Source organism: Gopherus evgoodei, chromosome 4 (genome assembly GCF_007399415.2).
Source record: "Gopherus evgoodei ecotype Sinaloan lineage chromosome 4, rGopEvg1_v1.p, whole genome shotgun sequence".
NCBI lineage: Eukaryota > Metazoa > Chordata > Testudines > Testudinidae > Gopherus > Gopherus evgoodei.
In genome coordinates this window covers 98,033,530-98,053,705 of record NC_044325.1, presented here as the reverse complement: position 1 = coordinate 98,053,705, position 20,176 = coordinate 98,033,530, and the positions used below count along the sequence as shown (strand labels likewise).

General features: G+C 39.7%; 1 protein-coding gene across 1 annotated transcript in view; it reads right to left on the bottom strand.

Annotated features, from left to right (window-relative positions):
• The window catches only part of SPON1 (spondin 1), a 331,008-nt gene that overhangs the window by 232,039 nt on the left and 78,793 nt on the right, over nucleotides 1-20,176 (bottom strand). Inside the window, exons 4-5 of the mRNA XM_030560301.1 lie at nucleotides 11,651-11,724; nucleotides 7,469-7,591 (exon numbers count right to left, since the gene is read on the bottom strand). Of these exons, the coding sequence (XP_030416161.1) occupies nucleotides 7,469-7,591; nucleotides 11,651-11,724 (197 nt within the window). The remainder of the gene's footprint in view (nucleotides 1-7,468; nucleotides 7,592-11,650; nucleotides 11,725-20,176) is intronic.

Sequence of the window (20,176 nt, the reverse complement as noted above, 5' to 3'; positions counted from 1 at the left end):
TGTTGGACAGCAATAATATATTTATAGAACAACTGGATTGGAAATATATTTGTAAACATTTCTGTAGTGGTATGTCAAATTGTCAGTGATTCAACACAGTCAATAGTGAACAAGATTTTATTTTAATTTAATAGTTGCATGGTGTCAACATTTTAAACAGGAATTTTGATAACTACTTTTCATTTTTAATACCTCTACGTGTGAACACATGACAAATTTCTCTGGCCTTCCAGAAATTTTAGCTCTAAATTTGTTAGTGGCTCTTCTGCCTGGGTCCAGTCCTGCTGCCACTAAGGTCCAATGTCAAAAGTCCCACCAATTCCAATGTGAACAAAGATTTGGTGCAAAGAGAATAGATTTGTTGTACTTTCATAATTAGACTTTTCTAATTATATGTTAATGATGGCAGAGTCTATGGATGTGAAACAAATAATAACTGTAGCTTTATTTATTTTGTTTTATAATCATTAAGTGTAACAACATTTAATCCTCTTATTATGTGATTCCTTCCCAATAACTAGTTTGATCCTCGTGTGGTTGCATACACTCCTGACTGACATGGGATCAAATCACGGACTTCTAAAATAGTAAATAGCCTAATGGATCCACGGTTAGAATTAAATGAAGAATAAAGGGACAATGGGAGTAATTATATGAAAACAACCCTCTTTTACCAAATCATTCTAAACACTGATTTTTTTTTAGTATTACTCTGTGGGCTGAGTGGCTCTCAAACTTTTTTACTGGTGACCCCTTTCACATTGCAAGCCTCTGAGTGCGACCCCCTCCTTATAAATTAAAAACACTTTTTAATATATTTAACACCATTATAAATGTTGGAGGCAAAGCAAGGTTTGGGGTGCAGATTGACAGCTCACAACCCCCCATGTAATAAACTCGCAACCACCTGAGGGGTCCCAACCCCCAGTTTGAGACCCCCTGCCCTAGCTGGAGACTTTCAGCAAACACTTTCATTTTAACTTGAAGTCCTGCCCTGCTGTGTTGAAAACCATTCTGCCACATCCATTGTAATAAAAAATAACCCTCCTTTTCTTCTCATAGAATATCCCTGAGCAGATAGCTCATATTTATTTGTTATTGAAACTATTAACAACTATTATTTTCTATGTGAGCATTCGGATTCTGACCTACCCAGTTACTTGACTGTAATAAGTCACATGACTGAAGGAGACTGAATTTCAGCTCAAAATCAGGTTTCTGTTAATTTTCATCTATGCATCATTGAAATTTGCTTTCCATGGACATATGTGCCAAAACATTACATTGCACAAATATGTGAGTAAAATGATGCATGAATATAGACATAATTAATTCATTTTACAATTCTAACATATGTTTATAGATTTGATTTATTTATTTATTTATTAGCATTCATCTAGGTCTACCCATAGCATATGCTTAATGATTCGTGAAGGATAGACTGAAGCATAGTGAGAACATTTTTAAGTGGTTAATGGACGTTTTTGCCTGAGAATCATGGAGGAAGAATAATACACGTCAATCTCTCTACAGAAAGGAAGAAGAGAAGAAATAGCAAAGATGCAGAGAAGCAAGTAAAAAATGGAATGAGGATATTGATATAGTAGGTATCACAGAAATGTCATGGAATGATGATAATCAGTGAAACATTGAATACCAGGGTACAAAATATATAGAAATGAAAGAGAAGGTCACACAGGTGGGGGAGTGGCTCTATATGTGAAAGAAAGCATAGAGTCAAATATAGTAAAAATCTTAAATGGATCAAACAGTACCATAGAATCTCTATAACTAGAAATTCCATGTTGAATAATAAGACTACAGCAATAGAAATATACCACCAAACACCTTATCAGAATGTTGATGGTGATAGTGAAATGCTCAAGGAGATTAGAGAGCTTCAAAAACAGAAAACCCAATAGTAATCGGGAATTTCAATTATCCCCATATTGACTGGGAACATGTCACCTCAGGATGGGGACACAGAGATAAAATCTGTAGACACCATTAATGACTGCTTCTTGGAGAAGCTAGTTCTGGAACCCACAAGGGAAGAGGCAATTATTTATTTAGACCTAAGTGCTGCACAGGATTTGGTCCAAGAAGTGAATAGAGCTGAACTTTTCGGGGTAACAGCAACTATAATGTAATTAAATGTAACATCCTTTTGGAGGGGGTGGATACCAAAGAAACCCACCACAGTAGGATTTATCTTCAAAAAGGGGGGAAACACAAAAATGAGGAGACCAGTTTAGCAGAAATTAAAAGGAAGTCACAAGAGTGAAATGCCTGCGAACAACACAGAAACTTTTTAAAAACAACATGATAGAGGCTCAAACTAAACATATCCCTCAAATAAAAAACAAAACAAAACAAAACAGTAAGAGGACCAAAAAATGTCACCATGGCTAAACAACAGAGTAAAAGAGGCAATTAGAGATAAAAAGACATCCTTTAAAAATTGGAAGTCAAATCCTATTGAGGAAAATAAAAAGGAACAAACTCTGGGAAATCAAACATAAAAGTATAATTAGGCAGACCAAAAAAGAATTTGAAGACAACTAGCAAGACACAAAAACTAACAGCATTTTTTTAAGTGCATCATAATGAAGACTAACAAACAACTGGTGGGACCATTGGATGATTGAGGTACTATTGCAGAGAAGCTAAATTAAATCTTTGCATCAGTCTTCACACCAGAGGATGTGGGAGAGATCCCAACACCGGAGCCATTCTTTTTAGGTGACCAATCTGAGGAACTGTCCCAGATAGAGGTGTCAGTACAGGAGATTTTGCAACAAATCGTTAAGTAAAACAGTAATAGGTTACCAGAATCAGATCATATTCACCCCAGATATCTCAAAGAATTCAAATATGAAATCGCAGAACTACTAATCTATCACTTTAAATCATCCTCTGTACCAAATGATGGGAAGACAGCTAATGTGATGCTGATTTTTTTAAAAAGGATCCAGAGGTGATTCTGGCAATTACAGGATGGTAGGCCTAACTTCAGTAGCAGGCAAATTGGTTGAAACTATAGGAATGATTAGAATTATCAGACATAATAGATGAACACAATATGTTGGGGAAGAGCCAACATGGCTTTTGTAAAGAGAAATCATGCCTCACCGATCTATTAGAATTCTTTGAGAATGTCAACAAACATGTGGGCAAGGGTGATCTAGTGAAGTGGCTCTCAACCTTTCCAGACTACTGCATCCCTTTCAGGAGTCTGATATGTCTTGTGTACCCCCAAGTTTCACCTCACTTAAAAACTACTTGCTTACACAATCAAACAAAAATACAAAAGTGTCACAAGACAGTAGTACTGAAAAATTGTAGTATTTATATGCTTACAATATAATTATAAAATAAATGAATTGGAAATAAATATTATACTGACATTTCAGCATATAGTATATAGAGCAGTATAAACAAGTCATTGTCTGTATGAAATTGTAGTTTGTACTGACTTCCCTAGTGCTTTTTATGTAGCATGTTGTAAAACTAGGCAAATATGTAGATGAGCTGATGTATCCTGTGGTAAACCTCTGTGTACCCCCAGGGGTACATATACCCCTGATTGAGAATTACTGATCTAGTGAATGTAATATACTTGGTCCCACATCAAATGCTCAGAAGCAAAGTAAGCAGTCATCGGATCAGAGGGAAGGTCCTCTTATGGATAAGTAACTGGTTAAAAGATAGGAAACAGGGTAGGAATAAATAGTCAATTTTAAATGTGAAGACAGTTAAATAGTGGGGTTCCTCAATGATCTGTACTAGGAGCAGTGCTGTTCAACATAGTAATAAATTATTTGGAAAAAGAGGTAAACAGTGAGGTGGCAAAGTTTGCAGACGATAAAAAATTACTAAAGATAAACGTTAAGTCCAAAGCAGACCACAAAGAGTTGCAACGGGGTCTCAAAAAACTGGTGACTGGGCAACAAAATGGCAGATGAAATTCAGTGTTGATGAATGCAAAGTAATGCACATTGGAAAGCATAATCCCAACTATACATACAAAAAGATCTAATCTAAATTAGCTGTTACCACTCAACAAAGAGATTTTGGAATCACTGTGGATAATTCTCTGAAAACATGAACTCAGTGGGCAGCAGCAGTCAAAAAAGTAACAGAATGCTCAGAACTATTAGAAAAGGGATAGACAATAGGAGAGAAAACATCTCAGTGCCACTATATAAATCTCTGGTACACCCATACTTGAATACTGAGTGCAGTTCTGGTCACCTCATCTCAAAAAAACATATATTAGAATTGGAAAAAGTACAGAAAAGGTCAACAAAAATGATTAGCGGTATGGAATAGCTTTCATACAAGGAGGGTTTAAAAAGATAGACTGTTCAGCTTGGAAAAGAGACAACTTGGGGGTGGGAGAGGGGTGCGATACAATAGAGGTCTATAAACTAATGACTGGGATGGAGAAAGTGAATAAGGGAGTGTTATTTCCCCCCTTCACATAACACAAGGAATAGGAGTCACCCGATTAAATTAATAGGCAGCAGGCTTAAAAGAAACAAAAGGAAGTATTTCTCACACAAAGCACAGTCAACATGTGGAACTCATTGCCAGGGTTGTGAAGACCAAAACTATAACGGGGTTCAAAAAAGAATTAGATAAGTTCATGGAGGATAGGTCCATCAATGGCTATTAGTCAAGATGGTCAGGGATTCAACCCCATGCACTGGGTGTCCCTAAACTTCCGACTGCCAGAAGCTGGGACTGGACAATGGGGGATGGATCACTCACTAATTGCCCTACTGTTTTTTTCCCACTGAAGCATCTGGCATAGGCAGGGATGAAGGTAACTTAAAGGACTTACCGGTACTCCGAAGTCCTTAGGAAGGGGGTGGGGCCTCAACCAGAAGAGGTCTGGCCTCTACCGAAACAGGCAGGGCCTTTAAATCCCTGGGTGCTTTAAATCAGGATTTAAAGGGCCCAGGGCTAGGGCTGGGGCTGGGGCTGTAGTATCAGCAGCTGGGAGCCCGGGCCCTTTAAATCACCCCCGGATTGGCAGCTGGGAGCCCCAGTGGTGATTTAAAGGGCCCGGGGCTCCAGCTGCTGCTACTGCAGTGGAGCCCCAGGCCCTTTAACTCACCATTAGAGGGGGCCTCGGCCTCTGGCAGAGCTTTACAGGGTCCAGGGCTCCGCTGCAGTAGCAGCATCTGGGAGCCCCTGGCCCTTTAAATCACCACCAGAGCCCAGCTACCACTACCCCAGGGCTCCAGCAGCAGGGCTCAGGTCGTGATTTAAAGGGCCCCAGAGGCTAACGGCAGTGGGAGCCCCAAGCCTTTTAAATCGCCACCCGAGCAGCGCTGCCAGAGCCCTGGGGTAGCAGCAGCAGCCGGGGGCTTGGGCAGTGATATAAAGGGCCCGGGGCTCCGGCTGCCGCTACCACCCCAGGCCCTTTATATCGTCCCTGGAGCCCTACTGCTGGAGCCCTGGGGTAGCAGCGGCAATGCTCCGGTGGCAAGTTAAAGGGCCCGGGGCTGTAGTGGCGGCCAAGACCCTGACCCTTTAAATCGTCGCCTGAGTCCCAACGCCACTACCCCAGGGCTCCAGCAGGCTCTGGGGATGATTTAAAGGGCCTAGGGTGGTAGTAGCTGCTGGAGCCCTGAACTGTTTAAATTGTCCCCAGAGCCCTGCTGCTGGAGCCCTGGGGAGGCGGTGGTGGGGCTCCAGCAGCTATTTTAAGGGCTGGGGCAGTATCTGCTGCCGCAGCCCCAGATCTTTTAAATAGCCACTGGAGCCCCACCGCTGCTGCTCCAGGGCTCTGGGGATGATTTAGAGGGCCTAGGGGAGTAGCTGCAGCAGGCGCCCCAGATCCTTTAAATCACCACCCAAGCTTCTGCAGGGCTCTGGTAGCAGGGCTCTGGCAGCAGTTTAAAGGGTCCAGGGCTCCAGGTGCTGCTGGGAGCCCAGACCCTTTACATTGCCACCAGGTGAAGCCAATCCGCCTCGGTACAGTGCACTGGCTCTTGCTGGTACGCCGTATTGGGGCATACCGGCTTACTTTCACCTCTGGGCATTGGCCACTGCCGGAAAACAGGATACCGGGCTAGATGTACCATTGGTCTGACTCTCTATGGCCATTCTAATGTTCTAATAAGCAGGAAAGTATGATCAATTATAAAATATGTTCCACAGAAGTGAAAAGAAATAAATTGACTCATATATTCAAAATGTTTCTATAATACTAGTGAAATCTATGCACACAATGAATTTGAATGGGTACCATTTAGCAGGTACACAAATCATCTAATATCTCAGAAGAGTATCACTGTGAATACTGGGACGATAGCTTGTTTTATGCTCCATGTGTTTGTTTTGTTGCCCAACCAGGAAGTCAAACAAGTTTCAGTGCATCATCGCAGACTTGTATTAACTCGCATTATGCTGTATCTGAACTATTCTATGTTCAACTTAATAAAGCAAAATTTGAGACAGAATCAGTGTAATCAGTATCAAGGAACAATTCATATGCAGACAAATCTTTGACTGCATGATGAAAATTCACCACATTGATATTAAAAAGAAAAGCTACACACAAAAGCTTTAATAAAGATCATGCAGCAGATAATATATTATCAAAGCTTAAAGACCAAATAAATATATGACTTTCATGCCTAAGCCTCTTACCTGCCTTTATTGTCAATGATAATGAAGACCATATTTAAAGAACAAATGTAAGATGGAAAAGACAAAGGAAGGAACTAAAGAAGAATGCTAAAAACAAACAAAAATCCCCATTTTCATATGCATGTTTTTGTAGATTTAATCTACTACAGCTATTTGCGTTTTATTGTCATAAACCTACTGATTCTGTAGATTAGAAACTTTGTAATACTTGATTTAAGTTAGGAAAAAAGTTTGTATTTTAAGATTTGTACATTTATCTAGCTAGCATGGTGAAAGAAAGAAGAATGCATAAATGATGGTTTATACATGCAGCCAACCTCACTAACAGCCTGAAGTCACTGGGAGTCTTTCCATATGGTCATTGGATTGGACATATACGCTGCTGCAAACTCAAGATTTTATATTGAATCTCGACATTTCCTGAGTTTCTAAAAAACTCAGCACCAAGACTTACATAATTATGTGAGATTCTTTAAAAAAAGAGAGAAAATAAGTTTCTAACCCTCATGGTTACAAAGAGAAGCTTGAAAATGTGACCCTACAACAACACATTTCAAATATCAAATGCCAGAAGGCAAATCAACCGCATTTTTATTTTTAAAATCTCATGATTTTTTAAACCAACCTCTTGATTTTGGGGGGCCTGACTCAAGATTTTTGAACACAGGGTTGGCAGTACTACATATATTCATCATAATGAAGACTATCTTTCTGTAGGTTTGTTTTATCATCTCTCACCAAGAATCCTCATGCTTCTTATTTTAACCTCGAGATTCTATTATAATAATAAAATAATAATACTCACGTGGATAATCTTTTGGATGCGTCTTCTCTGACCAGTTTCCATAAAAAGTTAGCCTGTATTTAGCAGTTCCACAGGCACAACAGTCTAAGATTGGTTTATCAGTCACCCCCTCAAAGGTTGAGTCTAAAAAAACAGCAGTTATTGAAAATGTTCAGTTGCAGTTCAACAGATGACAGCAAAACTCCAATTATAAATATGAGCATCGCAACATAACTCATAGTATTTTATTATTTTGAGTTACAATTAGCTATTGGCCAAAACTGAAACCTTGATATTTCAAAGTGGGGTTAGTGATTTGGCTTCATATCTCTGGATCTGAACCTGCCACTATGGTTTTGGTTCCACTTCAGGTCCAAAACTGGACAGGTTTTCTATTTTCTGGTTTTTATTTCAATTTGGATCAAATTTTTATAAGAACAGCTGCTCTCTGATTTAGATTTAATACTGATCCTCAGGCCCAACCCTAAATATAATCCAGATCTGAAGCCAAACAACATGTCATCATCTTAACTCTAGTTAAAATACAACTCTGTTTCTTTAGTGAATTAATATGAAGCCAACAGTAACAAATGATCATATCTATCAGCCTATAAAAGAGATTAAGGAAGATCATACTGTATTTGGCCCTTGTGTGAGTGAACACGGGAAGGGAGAGTACTGGATGCCTTGTACAGGAAGCGGAGTATAAAAGCAGACCTTTTAATCTCTCTGAAAGCATGGCCAGTGACCACATACCCCCCCAGGAGTATTAGGAGGTAATGTGTCTGCTTATGGTATAATGCCTTCTCTGCTGGACCGTGCAGCTCCAAACTTTTCCCTAGCACCCAATGCAGCCCTGTGCCTTCAGGTCACAACTGAATATTATCAAAGCACAAAACTCACTTACAGGCCCAATATGCTTTTTCCTATCTAAGGCTATAACTAGATTAGGAAGATAGGTTCTGTTTAAAAATGTGTTAGCTGAAATCTTTTAACTAACACATTTTGAACACTTTTGTAGACAAGGTTTAACACCTTTAAAAATGTGTTAGCTGGTCATGATCAACCCTAGATTCCCATCCACATGGTTGACCATGACCAGCTAACATGTTTTAAATATGACTTGTCTTGTCTACACTAGTGTTTAAAAACATGTTAGTTACAATGTTTAGCTAATACATTTTAAACACAACCTATTTTCCTAGTATACACATGATGCAAATTTACTTCCTATTCCCAATTTCATATTCTTGCTTTTCTACTGTCCTCTCTCTTCTCAGGAACATGAACAGCTGCCTCAGTTTCATTTATTTTGCTTGCTTGCAATGGTCTTATTCAACATACTCACCACTCTTAATGTTAAGGGTTATTTTTAATGAGTGTAATGTGCATTCTTGAATGTATAAAACAGAACAATATAATGGAATGTGAGAATTCTGGCTAGCATCAAGGATGCTACATTTATTAAATTCAGTTAAGCATCTTAGCACACATTCAGTTTTGTAAAAATGAAGGACATTATAGTCAGGGCCAGATTAAACCAATCCAGGGCCTTAACTTCAAGCCCAAAAATCAACTGGTTATCTCCTTAACTTCTCCTAAACTAGACACAGCCAAAGTGGTTTCCAAGCCGGTGGGGAAAAGGGGATAGAGGTAGTATCATCTTACAACAATTATCTCTGCATTTCTGTACAAAGAAATTATCACTCATTTCCATGAGGTCTGAGTAATAAGCCCCCTCCTCGAGTTTGAATCATCTCAAATTAAACCTCTGTTTAAAGGCAGCTTGACCTAACCTCTCTCATAACATTTAAAATTGAATCCTACATCCCACTACTTGCCAAGCAAACTGAATTTAGGAACTACTTGCCTGATTTCTTTCCCCTAGTTCTACATATTTATTAAGCGCTGATCCTGGGATTTTCAAAAGCACCTGATGGATTTAGGCACACAAATCCCCTTGACTTCCAAGTGTCTTAGCTGCTTTTGAAAATCTTCCCCCAAGAGAGTCTGCACTGTCATGAAGACAGTCCTTGCCTTGAGGAGTTAACACCAAGACAAACATAAGACAAGACAATAAGATAACTAAAGGAATGGAGTTATCTAAGACATTGTCTCTTTATAAATCAGACCACGTTAGAGAGGAATAACACTGGTCTACAATTTTTGAGAAGTCGTCTGCTTCAGAGATAAAATGTGATATTTATTATGTATTTTGATGTGCTGAATTCAAATATGACAATTAAAACAACTGATTGGCTATTGTTTCTAAGATATTTAAGTTTTTACATTTTATATCTATGTATATTGTGTAGATAGTAGAGTTTTAATCATAAATTGTAAACCTAGGTCTTTTCATGTGTTTATGGTTGCTTTACATGATAATATTTCACCTGTCCTGTTTATGTAACACTTTAAAAATCAGCAAAAGGGTTATATAAATAACATTTATTATGAAAGAAAAGGCAAAAAAACTATTCTGTACATAGTTTAGTCCTATTCAGTGTCTACTCGGTGCTTCTTGGCTTGTCTCTTGTATTCATTAAATGGAGCATCTCTTGTCACTGTCCAGCAATAGTCTGCAAGCATTGATGGGCTCCATTTGCCCTGATAGCCTGCCAGGAGATTCCACTGCTGTAGTCTGGAGCCCAACAGCTCTGCCTTACTCTTGGGTAGTTCCAAACCCCTGACAAGGTCATTCAGTTCACCTTGTGTTATGAGGTGTGGTTCCGAGGAGGAGGATGGGAGAAAATGTGGGTCCTGTGACATTGATGGTTCAGGACCAGAAGTTTCATCCTCTTCCTCTTCCTCATCTGACTCAAGTGAGAATGATTCTGGTGCATCAGGAACAGGCAGTCCTTCTCCGTGGGGTACTGGGTGTATAGCTGATGGAATGTTTGGATAATGCACAGTCCACTTTTTCTTCTTTGACCCACCTTTCCCAACTGGAGGCACCATGCAGAAGTAACAATTGCTGGGATGATCTGTTGGCTCTCTCCAAATCATTGGCACTGCAAAAGGCATAGATTTCCTTTTCCTGTTCAACCACTGGCGAAGATTTGTTGCACAAGTGTTGCAGCATATGTGTGGGGCCCACCTCTTGTCCTCATCTCCAATTTTGCAGCCGAAATCAAGGTGATAGGCTTTCTTAACCATTAGTGGTTATACTGCGCTTTTGTGATGCAAAAGTCATTTAACCACAAACCTAGCAGAAGTTATCTGCACTGTTCACACAAGTACAAGGCATCTCTGCTCACTTTGGCTAAACAGAAATGTGTCCCTTTGCAAAATCAAACACTGACAAATAAGAGAGCACCACACTGTATGATTTCTAGAGCTGATAGAGGGCAATTTGTTCAGCAGAGTGATGTAAGCTTTGTTATGATCGCATCATCCATGACTTCTAGGAATAACATGATGCAATTCATATCACGTATGATGCAATACCAGCTTCAGATTGCATCATTCATTGTTTTGCCTCAAAAGCAAGTTCTATCCAAACCCAGTCATAGATTTATTCATAGATTCAGTCAAAGATGTATTTTAGTCATTTCTAGTTTAAATTGAGATCCCTTCCCTTTATAACTCACTTATCCTCTGCCATTCCCAAGTCAAGGGTCGTATATACTGACCCAATAGCATATCTTGAAAACTAGAGCCAATCAACAATTTTAAGCATCATTTTCGTTCTCAGTGACCCAGAATTAGTAAAGTTGGACTACATTTATTTCAGAAGCATTTTGGCTGTAGAGCAGTGTAATCACTTCATGTAGAAACATAGATATAATAATTGTAAGACAACTCCAGCTCTATCTCCACCTCCCTATCATCTTGGAAACACCTGCAGTATGCAGAGTTCAGGGAACGATGAGGGCTTGGCTCTTGTTTATAAACACAGAGACTTGCATAAATGAGTGCAATTTAATGTGAAGTGTGGAAGTCATTGCCTGGTGATGGGGAGGGTGTGCCCTACCTTTAGGTCCACATGGAAGAAATGCAAGGGTGGAAGTGGGGAAAGGATATGAAAGTAGTATGAAGGTGATGAGATGGTGAGAAAACCTCATCAGACTGCAGATACCAAATCTATACCAGGACAGAGTTATGCAGAACATCAAAATTGAGGCGTAGCAGTTTAAACTTGACACAAGAAGCAGCCGATGGAATATTTCAAAGAGGGCCAAGGGAGGACCTGGTTCATCTTACCTTGTTCACATAGTTTCTTGGTAAGAGAGCCCTCATCTTGAAAATAAATAATTCGCTTCTGCACAATACTGGCCCTGTTGAAGAGAGAAATACAGCTACAATGAAACATATCTGTTCCTTAAAAGGAAGAAGCGGATGAACGTTGAAGCAGTGAATGGACAGTATAGGTCATTCTTAGAATGTTTTGTAAAAATTGCTATATTAGAAGATAAGATCTCTAAAAGTCTATCTACAGTCAGGTATACCTCAAAGTCTGTATACACTCTTTTTTCCCCATGACAGCCACATTTTAAGAACTGTATTATATTAAAATTGTTTCCTCTGTGATGAGTAATATTTGCTATCTAAACTAGTACTGCCCCCCCATACATACACACCTACAGTGCTATAGACAGAGATACAGATGGAGAGATGTATATTTTTATTTCAAGTTGCATTTGATTATGATTACATACAGCAGAAACTTGAAATAATTTAATGCCTTAAGAAAAGGTGATCAGTCACATTGTACAGAATCTGCTCTTTTGAAGTGTATGATATTCAACTGTCACAAATTCAGAAAAATAACACCTCTAAAAGCAAGCAGCTGTTTATAAGAAATTACTTGGCGTTCTGAGGAGATAAATGTTTCTGATACACAGCAGCAATTTAATGCAGATATAGTGTGCTATTATCACACAGAACTAACATCATACTAAATTCCTCCAAAGGGCAACTCAACCTTAAAAAAAAACAATTTTAAAACTCATAAAACACGAAATATTTCATTAACTCTCATAGTCAAAACAAAATGTGGGTTTGCAAGCCTCAATCTGTCTTGAGATTTTGAGCCTGAATGAGATAGAGAGAAACTTGGGGAAAGACCATAATTCTATCTTTTATTGTGCTGTTACTATATAGTTGTACCATAGGTCCCTCCCTCGGGGTCCGATCTGAAACACTTCATTTTTAATTTGACCTTTTAAAATGTTAATTCGTATGTACAACTTTTGGTTTTAAAAAAACCCTAAACATTCTGCTTCTAAGGACTCCAAGGAGACAGCACCAGGTCTTTGTCTTTTGTGAGTTTGCTGCATTAGCAGGGCTCATGTGGTCAGAGGGCAAAGCTTGCCGTGACCCTCACAGCTCTGGCCACTGGGGAGCTATGTATGTTTTTAGATGACAGCATACAAGTTTAGAGGGTTTTCTCTCATTTATTTTCTTTCTATTCATGCGGTTTTATCTTGACTTCCTCCTCTGTTACATAAATCTTCAAATAAATATACAATAAATCAGGCAGAAGGTGCAAATATTTTAAGCATTATTAGTAATATTTTTTATTTCCAGAATGTTCTAAATCCTATTGTTGAGCAGCTCTGAAAAAGTATATTGAAATATGGGCAACTCCCTCTCTTTAAAAACAGAATGCTGAACAGTTGCCATCAGACTGAGACATGTTGCTAAAGTGCTCTGTACAAGTTATAATTGGATTTCTTTTCTTTTTAGCCCACATAATTATGTGAATTTAAATTCACACAAGCCCTGTGTCCTTTCCAAAGTAAAAACTTACAGGTTTTAGTCAAATTAAAGGAAATGTGAGAAACCATTCCTCAGTTTGGAATTACTTTGTATTTCCTTTGTTTACACATAAGAGAACATCACCCACTTCCAGACTTATTACCAGCATGTTGGTATAATTTATTTAACACTTCTTCTCTTACCAAAGTATAATGCAAAGAAAAACGGTTAACAAGAATTAATTTTCATGGCAAATGAAGGCCATATTAGTTAAAACTGCATGGGTCTGAGCCCACTCTCATCTCAATTTTACATTTACTCCACTGACTTCCATGGATTTATTCTTGATTTACCAAATGAGAGGTGAATCTGGCTGCATATGGTTAAAGCTGCTGTTAATGTAAAAGATGTGAACTTGTGCTAACATCCTATTCCAGACACATCACTAGAATAAAATGTAATTGATTGTGCTTCCTTTGCCAGAATGCAAGAGGTGAGATGAGTGGAGAGCGGCAATATATAAAGGAAATATTTCATTTCACACTAAAATGCTCAAGAGAATGGCTAATGTTCATAGACCAGGAGAGGCTTCAGAAAGGTGGAGCTTGCCCTAAATGTTAACATGGTTGGCAACATGTACAAGCACCTGTGGGAAGGGACAATCCAGGAATACCAACCAAGAAAGGTTAAAAAAAGCAGTGTGAAGCAAGGACCGGCACAAGATCCCCTCCTGCATAGAATCAGAGGATGCATGTCCAGCATTTAGGAGAGCAGCTTGTGGACATCACCTATAGGAAGGGAGACTATCCACAAGAGGGGTAGATATAAGTGTAAGCGGGGGAATGGTCCCACTATTGTGGGGAACTTTCCTGGCTTCTGCACGACCTCGATGAAATGGCTAGCAAGAGGATCTGAGTCCTCGCTCCCACTTCCTTTACCCAGAGGTCCCCCTGCCCTCGAGGGCTCCCTTTCCACTCTTCTGTCTGGCAGAGTCCTCATAACCCCAACAAGGCTGGGCCCAGGATTCCTGGGGGGCTCAGCCCCCGATCCTGCTGTGGTAACCTAGGACAGGGGCTAGGGTGTCCCCACTCTGGTGTGCTCTCTCTGCACTGGGCACCTCCATGACCCACTGACCATTTCATAAAATTAAAACAAATACAAGTTGTTTAATTAACAACTAATTTTAAAAAAGAATAAGGAACAATGGAAAAAGTTAAAGGAAAACACATCACCCTGCTCTGTGGCAGGGAACATTACAAACAGTGTCTCTGGACACCAGGGAACTTCACAGTATGTTCCTTGTAGGTCCCATGTCTCCTTCTCAGGCCCTGGCTGTGCTGCACTGGACACTTGCAATGGCGGTGGCCACACACCTCCAGGCTTTGGGTGGTGGGACCCTTCTTCCCAACATCAGCTCCCCACCAGGTTAAGATCCCCCTCCCAGTCTGGCCTGCAAGGACCCTTGGCTAGGGGTGTCTTTCTGTGCTGGGCCCTTTGCCCAAAGTCCCCTCTTGGCTGGCCCCAGTTGCTCACCACACCTGGCTCTGTGGCTGCAGCTCTGCTCCCAGCACAGGATCTTCTCTCTCCCTGGGCTGCTTCTGCAACTCTGCTCCCAACTTTGACCTCCTTCCTGAGCTACTTTTCTGGCCCCGCTGGATCTGGCACAGCTCTGCTCCCCAGCTCGGCTTGGGCCCCTGCTTTCTCCTTAGCTCAGCCCCACTTTGTCTGATCCAGGCAATTCCAGCTCACACAGAGGACAGAATCCCGCTGGCCTCCTGACTTCCTGATTAGCCTGCCCACCCTGTCAATCAGGCTCAGAGGCTGAGGCTGACCTGGAGCATTGGCCTCTCCCCATTCTTTTAGTACTGGGAGCTAGCCAACCAAAACACCCCCACTGAATGTTAGTAAGGGTGCAATAGTCCCCTTACATAAGCAGAGAGTAAATCATAAGAATTGGTTTCAGGTTAAATAAACCTAGGACATATTAATGGCAGGACTGTCTTGGGCTGAATCAGATGGAGTTAGCAGGCACTGACCAAATATATCCATGACAGAGAACAAAAATTTGCTGCAACATCACACTATGGTGACAGTAGTTCCACTGATCAAGAAAAAAAAACAAAGGGGAAAAAAAATCTTTCTAGTAATAGCAAATGCCCAGCAGACAATAGCATGCTTAAGAAAAGGATAGATTATCACCCTTGCTTGAATTTCTCCTAAATTACCAAAAGGACTTTTGGGAACAAGATGCTACAATGCAGAAGAGGTTCTCTTCTCTCCGAGAGAGACTCAGTGAAACATTAAATGTCCTTAAAGAACCATCCATCAATAGAATAAAACCAGCTAATAGTCACTTAGGATGATTAGTAAAATTCAGAATAACCATCCTCTAAGCTGCAATCATGGGCATAATTAGGGCCTCATGTGTTTACAAGATATTTTTATTCCTTGTACACAGTAGAGTGGCAAAGAACATGTTAATGACTAGGTTTCTCTTTTCAAAGGGGTGTGTGTGTGTGTGTGTGTGTGTGTGTGTGTGTGTGTGTGTGTGTGTGTGTGTGTGTGTGTGTGTGAGAAAGTTTCTTCTAGCATTTAAAAAAAAAATACAACACAACATCACCTAAGTGTGGAGGAAGGATTCACCAAACCTGCAGCAGAGGCAAATACTTAAGGATATTACATTTTGGAAAAGTTATCAGACTGTTTTTTTTCTTTTTGAACACTCTTAAAGTTTAAATTTTTTGTTATGCCTCAGCGTTGGCTCTGATGAGCATGAAATACCAGAGAAACAGTTCACTTCCTTTTCCTCACAGCTTTGTGAGTCATTATGTCTTCAGCTGTGTTTAAAATTATATACGGAGCTGATCATCTTCTCATTGAAGTCAATGGGAGTTTTGCCATTGTCATCAACTGGAACAGGATCTGCAGATTATACACAGTGGCACATGCATACTGTAGATATGCATACATTGATACGAATCCACACAGACAGGAGAGGCTATTTTTTCAGTGAATTTAATAATGGTTTTATTTGCTGTCTGGTTTAATAATCAGCATTCTAGGTCACAAACTGATTTGCTAACCAAACAGGAGCTGGTCCTTGTGTTTGTCTGCTTCAAAGGGTTTGAAATTATGCTGACTCAGCTCCAAGACCTCTGCCTCCGACCAAAGAAAGGTTTTTGCACAGGGTTTTGATGCTGCTATATCAGGGGAGCTGTAAGCCCAAAATTCAAAGGCTAGGTTTCTCAGAGAAGCAAGAGACACACAGGCCCTTAAAAACCTCTGTGGGATATCTGCACTCTGAGCCCAAGCACATAAGAATAAGAGGCATTGTACACCTTATTCACCCCCTTTCTGCCCCGGAATAGGTGGATGGGGAGAGCTGAATACTGAGCAAAGCCTTCACTCTGCCCCTCCAATGTGCCAGCTAGCAAAACTGACCCAGCTATGGGGATTATTGTAATTTGGAACAGAAACAGATTACTCTTCCCCTGAACTGAGGAGGAAGCAGCAATGGAATTTGCTTCAGAAAGTTGTCTGAGTTGCATTCACTCCCAAGACTACCCTGGATTGATGTAAAAGCTTTTGCACTAATTTTAAAGGCATAATCTAGCCCAGTGGCTCTCAACCTTTCCAGACTATTGTACCCCTTTCAGGAGTCTGATTTGTCGTGTGTACGCACCCCCAAGTTTCACCTCACTTGGGAATGACTTGCTTATAAAATCGAACATAAAAACAGAAAAGTGTCACAGCACGTTACTACTGAAAAATTGCTTATTTTCTCATTTTTACCATGCAATTATAAAATAAATCAATTGGAATATAAATATTGTACTGACCAGGGCCGGCTCTACCATTTTTGCCGCCCCAAGCAAAAAACAAATGCTCCCAAACTGCAGAAGCAAAAAAACAAAAACAAAAAAAAACTGAACCACTCAGACTGTGCCACTCCAAGAATGGACAGAATGCTGCCCCTTATCATGTGCCGCCCCAGGCACGTGCTTCCTCCGCCGGTGCCTGGAGCCGGCCCGGGTACTGACATTTCAGTGTATAGTATACACAGCAGTATAAACAAGTCATTGTCTGTATGAAATTTTGGTTTGTATGACTTCCCTAGTGCTTTTTATGTAGCCTGTAATAAAACTAGGCAAACATCTAGATGAGTTGATGTACCCCCCTGCAAGACCTCTGCATACCCTTGGGTGATCAGATGTCCTGATTTTTTAGGGACAGTCCCAATTTTGGGGTCTTTTTCTGATATAGGCTCCTATTACCCCCCACCCCATCCTGATTTTTCACATTTGCTATCTGCTTACCCTAGCATACCCCCCGGGGTACACGTACCCCTGGTTGAGAACCACTGATCTAACCCATATATATTTTTAAACAAACACATTTCCTTACCTTATTAAAATGAAAAAAAAACTTGTTTTTATGATGTTTGTTTGCGTTTTGCAGTTCTTTCATTTCACGAATGAAAACTAGTAAAGATCAGGTACATAGGGCTGAAGTTTCTGGGTTAGGAAATATTGCACAAGGATGCCTATTTACTTAAAAACAACTATGTCATAGTCAGTGTTCTGTCCAGCTGTATGCCATACTTGCAGCATGTAGGCGCTGGAACCTGCCCCAAAAGAATACCCCTGGCATAAGAAATTTCCTAACCAGCACAGAGTTGCTGCAATGGCTGTATGCTGTCCTTCCACACAGCACCCAGTGCAGAGGCATGCTGAGGATGACAGACAGCATGTGGCTTGAATGCTCTTGTTATTATCAGCTAATGCAAAAAGCCCTAATATGCTGTTACAAGCTAATACAACTCAGAGCAACCCTGAAGATGCTCTAAATTGCAAAAGGAGCGTTAATATGGCAGGTGCAACTGTTTCCACGAGAGATGTTTTAAGAAAAAACTCTAAAAGATCATCTTGTTCTTTTTGTCAGACCACACCCCAACCAATTTATGCTTTTGTTCCTAAATCACTAGTCACTTCTGGAAACTTAGGCCAAAGCCCACAATTCAATAAACAGCTTGACATTTTAATAAAACATATGGTATACATTTTCAAAGCATTACTCAGTGTCATGGACAAAAATGACACTTAACCAAAATAAAACTATTTTGCATAATTCCCTATTCATTACCTGAACCATACTCAAATGCTGTACATTTCCTTCTCTGAGTAACAAAACAGTTTGCCTCCTGATTCCTGGTAGGTGGAAATGAGGACAATAAATGTTTCACATTGGAATGGAATATATAGAAAATAAACTTCCACACTTTTTCTTTATGTGAAATGGCCTGGCTTGGCACTCTAAGAGCTATAATTGAAACAATTTGCAGTTTGGGATAACCTTTTTGATTCAAGTATGTGGAAGCAGAACTATTAGTGCCACTCAGTAGTATTGTAAGAGCTTGGGAAACCTGCCTAGTAAGCAAAATCAGCATTTGAAAGCTTGTGAGATTTGAAAGGACTTAGATAGCTTAAATGAAAATTAAAAAGTGGTTAAATAAGAGAGACCAAACCCCAACCAGATATCAAGAAATCATGATACATTACTGGATTATGGATGAGAGGCTTTTTTTGTTTTTTATTATTTATGAGTTAAACTTTTTTTACTACATCACAATTTGTCCCTTCAACTGTTTCCTTCTCATGTTTTTTTTTAATTTTATCGCATTTTTGGAATTCCTTTGCCAGCTTCCAACATACCCAAAGAAAATATATTTAACTGGGCTGTTGATGAGAAGATAGTAGCTCCCTGCCCTTCCCCTTTTATATATAGTTTCTGAATGTTCAATTTTTAGTGCAAAAGCCCCATTTATACCAGTTTAGAAACTGAATTGGAGAACCATATATTTGCCAACTGTTCTATTTTTGCTGGGAAAGTCCTGATTTTTGTTGGTAGTGATGGTCAGGTTTTTTTTTTAAATATAGTATGTAATTTAGGGTAACTACAGTGCTGGCTATGCAGTGCTACATATAAATATTACATTGAAATTATGTTAAAAGAAGGTTACAATAGCAAAGCCAAGCACTTAGAAGTTAGGAAATGACATAATATCCTGGAGGTTTACCAAAAATCTATTTATATCTTGAGGCCCCAAATTAGAGATTTTTATTTCAAATAAGCTAAAATTCACCAGTATGCACACAAAGCCACCTGTTTCAGATGCTGGCACCTGTGGAGTTGTGTTCAAACTCACTATGGACACAATTCCATCTTCATCAGAGTCTACCAGAGTTTGATCATCCAGCATTGACAGAGATTCACTGCTATTAGAAACATGCTTAAAAACATTTTTCTTCTGATGTCTAGCCTCCGCTAAGACATAGATTTTAAAAATGGTGCTGACACAGGTTGTGCCAACCAGGCATACTTTTACTTACTTTACATGGAATCTTGTTTAAGTCGAGTTTCACTGTTTCCCTAGCTTAGTTTTTAGGCTAGTGCAGACAAAACACTGTCATCTCTTTGGTAGCCTACTATCAGACACAAAACAACAAAAGTCTCCACAATAACAATAAAATTAATAAAGTGTTTTTTTTCTTCTGTTTCATTCTGAGAAAAGTGTTAAGCACTCCAGACCAATGTCAGGAGACACAACTAAGCAAAATTCTGCATCAAGATCAAAGAATTGTAAGTAACTTTCATGGATTTTGCTGGACTTTCACCAGTCTTTTGTTGTCTGATTTTGTGCCAAGCCATGCCATCATATGCACGAGCGTGATTCCCACGACTTCAAGATAGGATCTGGCCTATCATATATAATACAACAAGAAACATCTCAGGAAAATGTTATTAAATATGCTGCAACATTATGTTTGTCCTGTGCTCAGAAAATCTCTCTGTTCTTTGCCTGAATTGTCACAGATATAAATATTAAATCTAAAACCTTCAGGATAAAAACCCATGATGAAGAGATTTTTTCTGACATTTCATGCTTTTCTTCTCAAGAAAAGAAAGGATAAAAGTAAGAAAGATTGGCTAGACCTCTTGAGTAAGCTTCCAGTCCTTTCACACCTAACT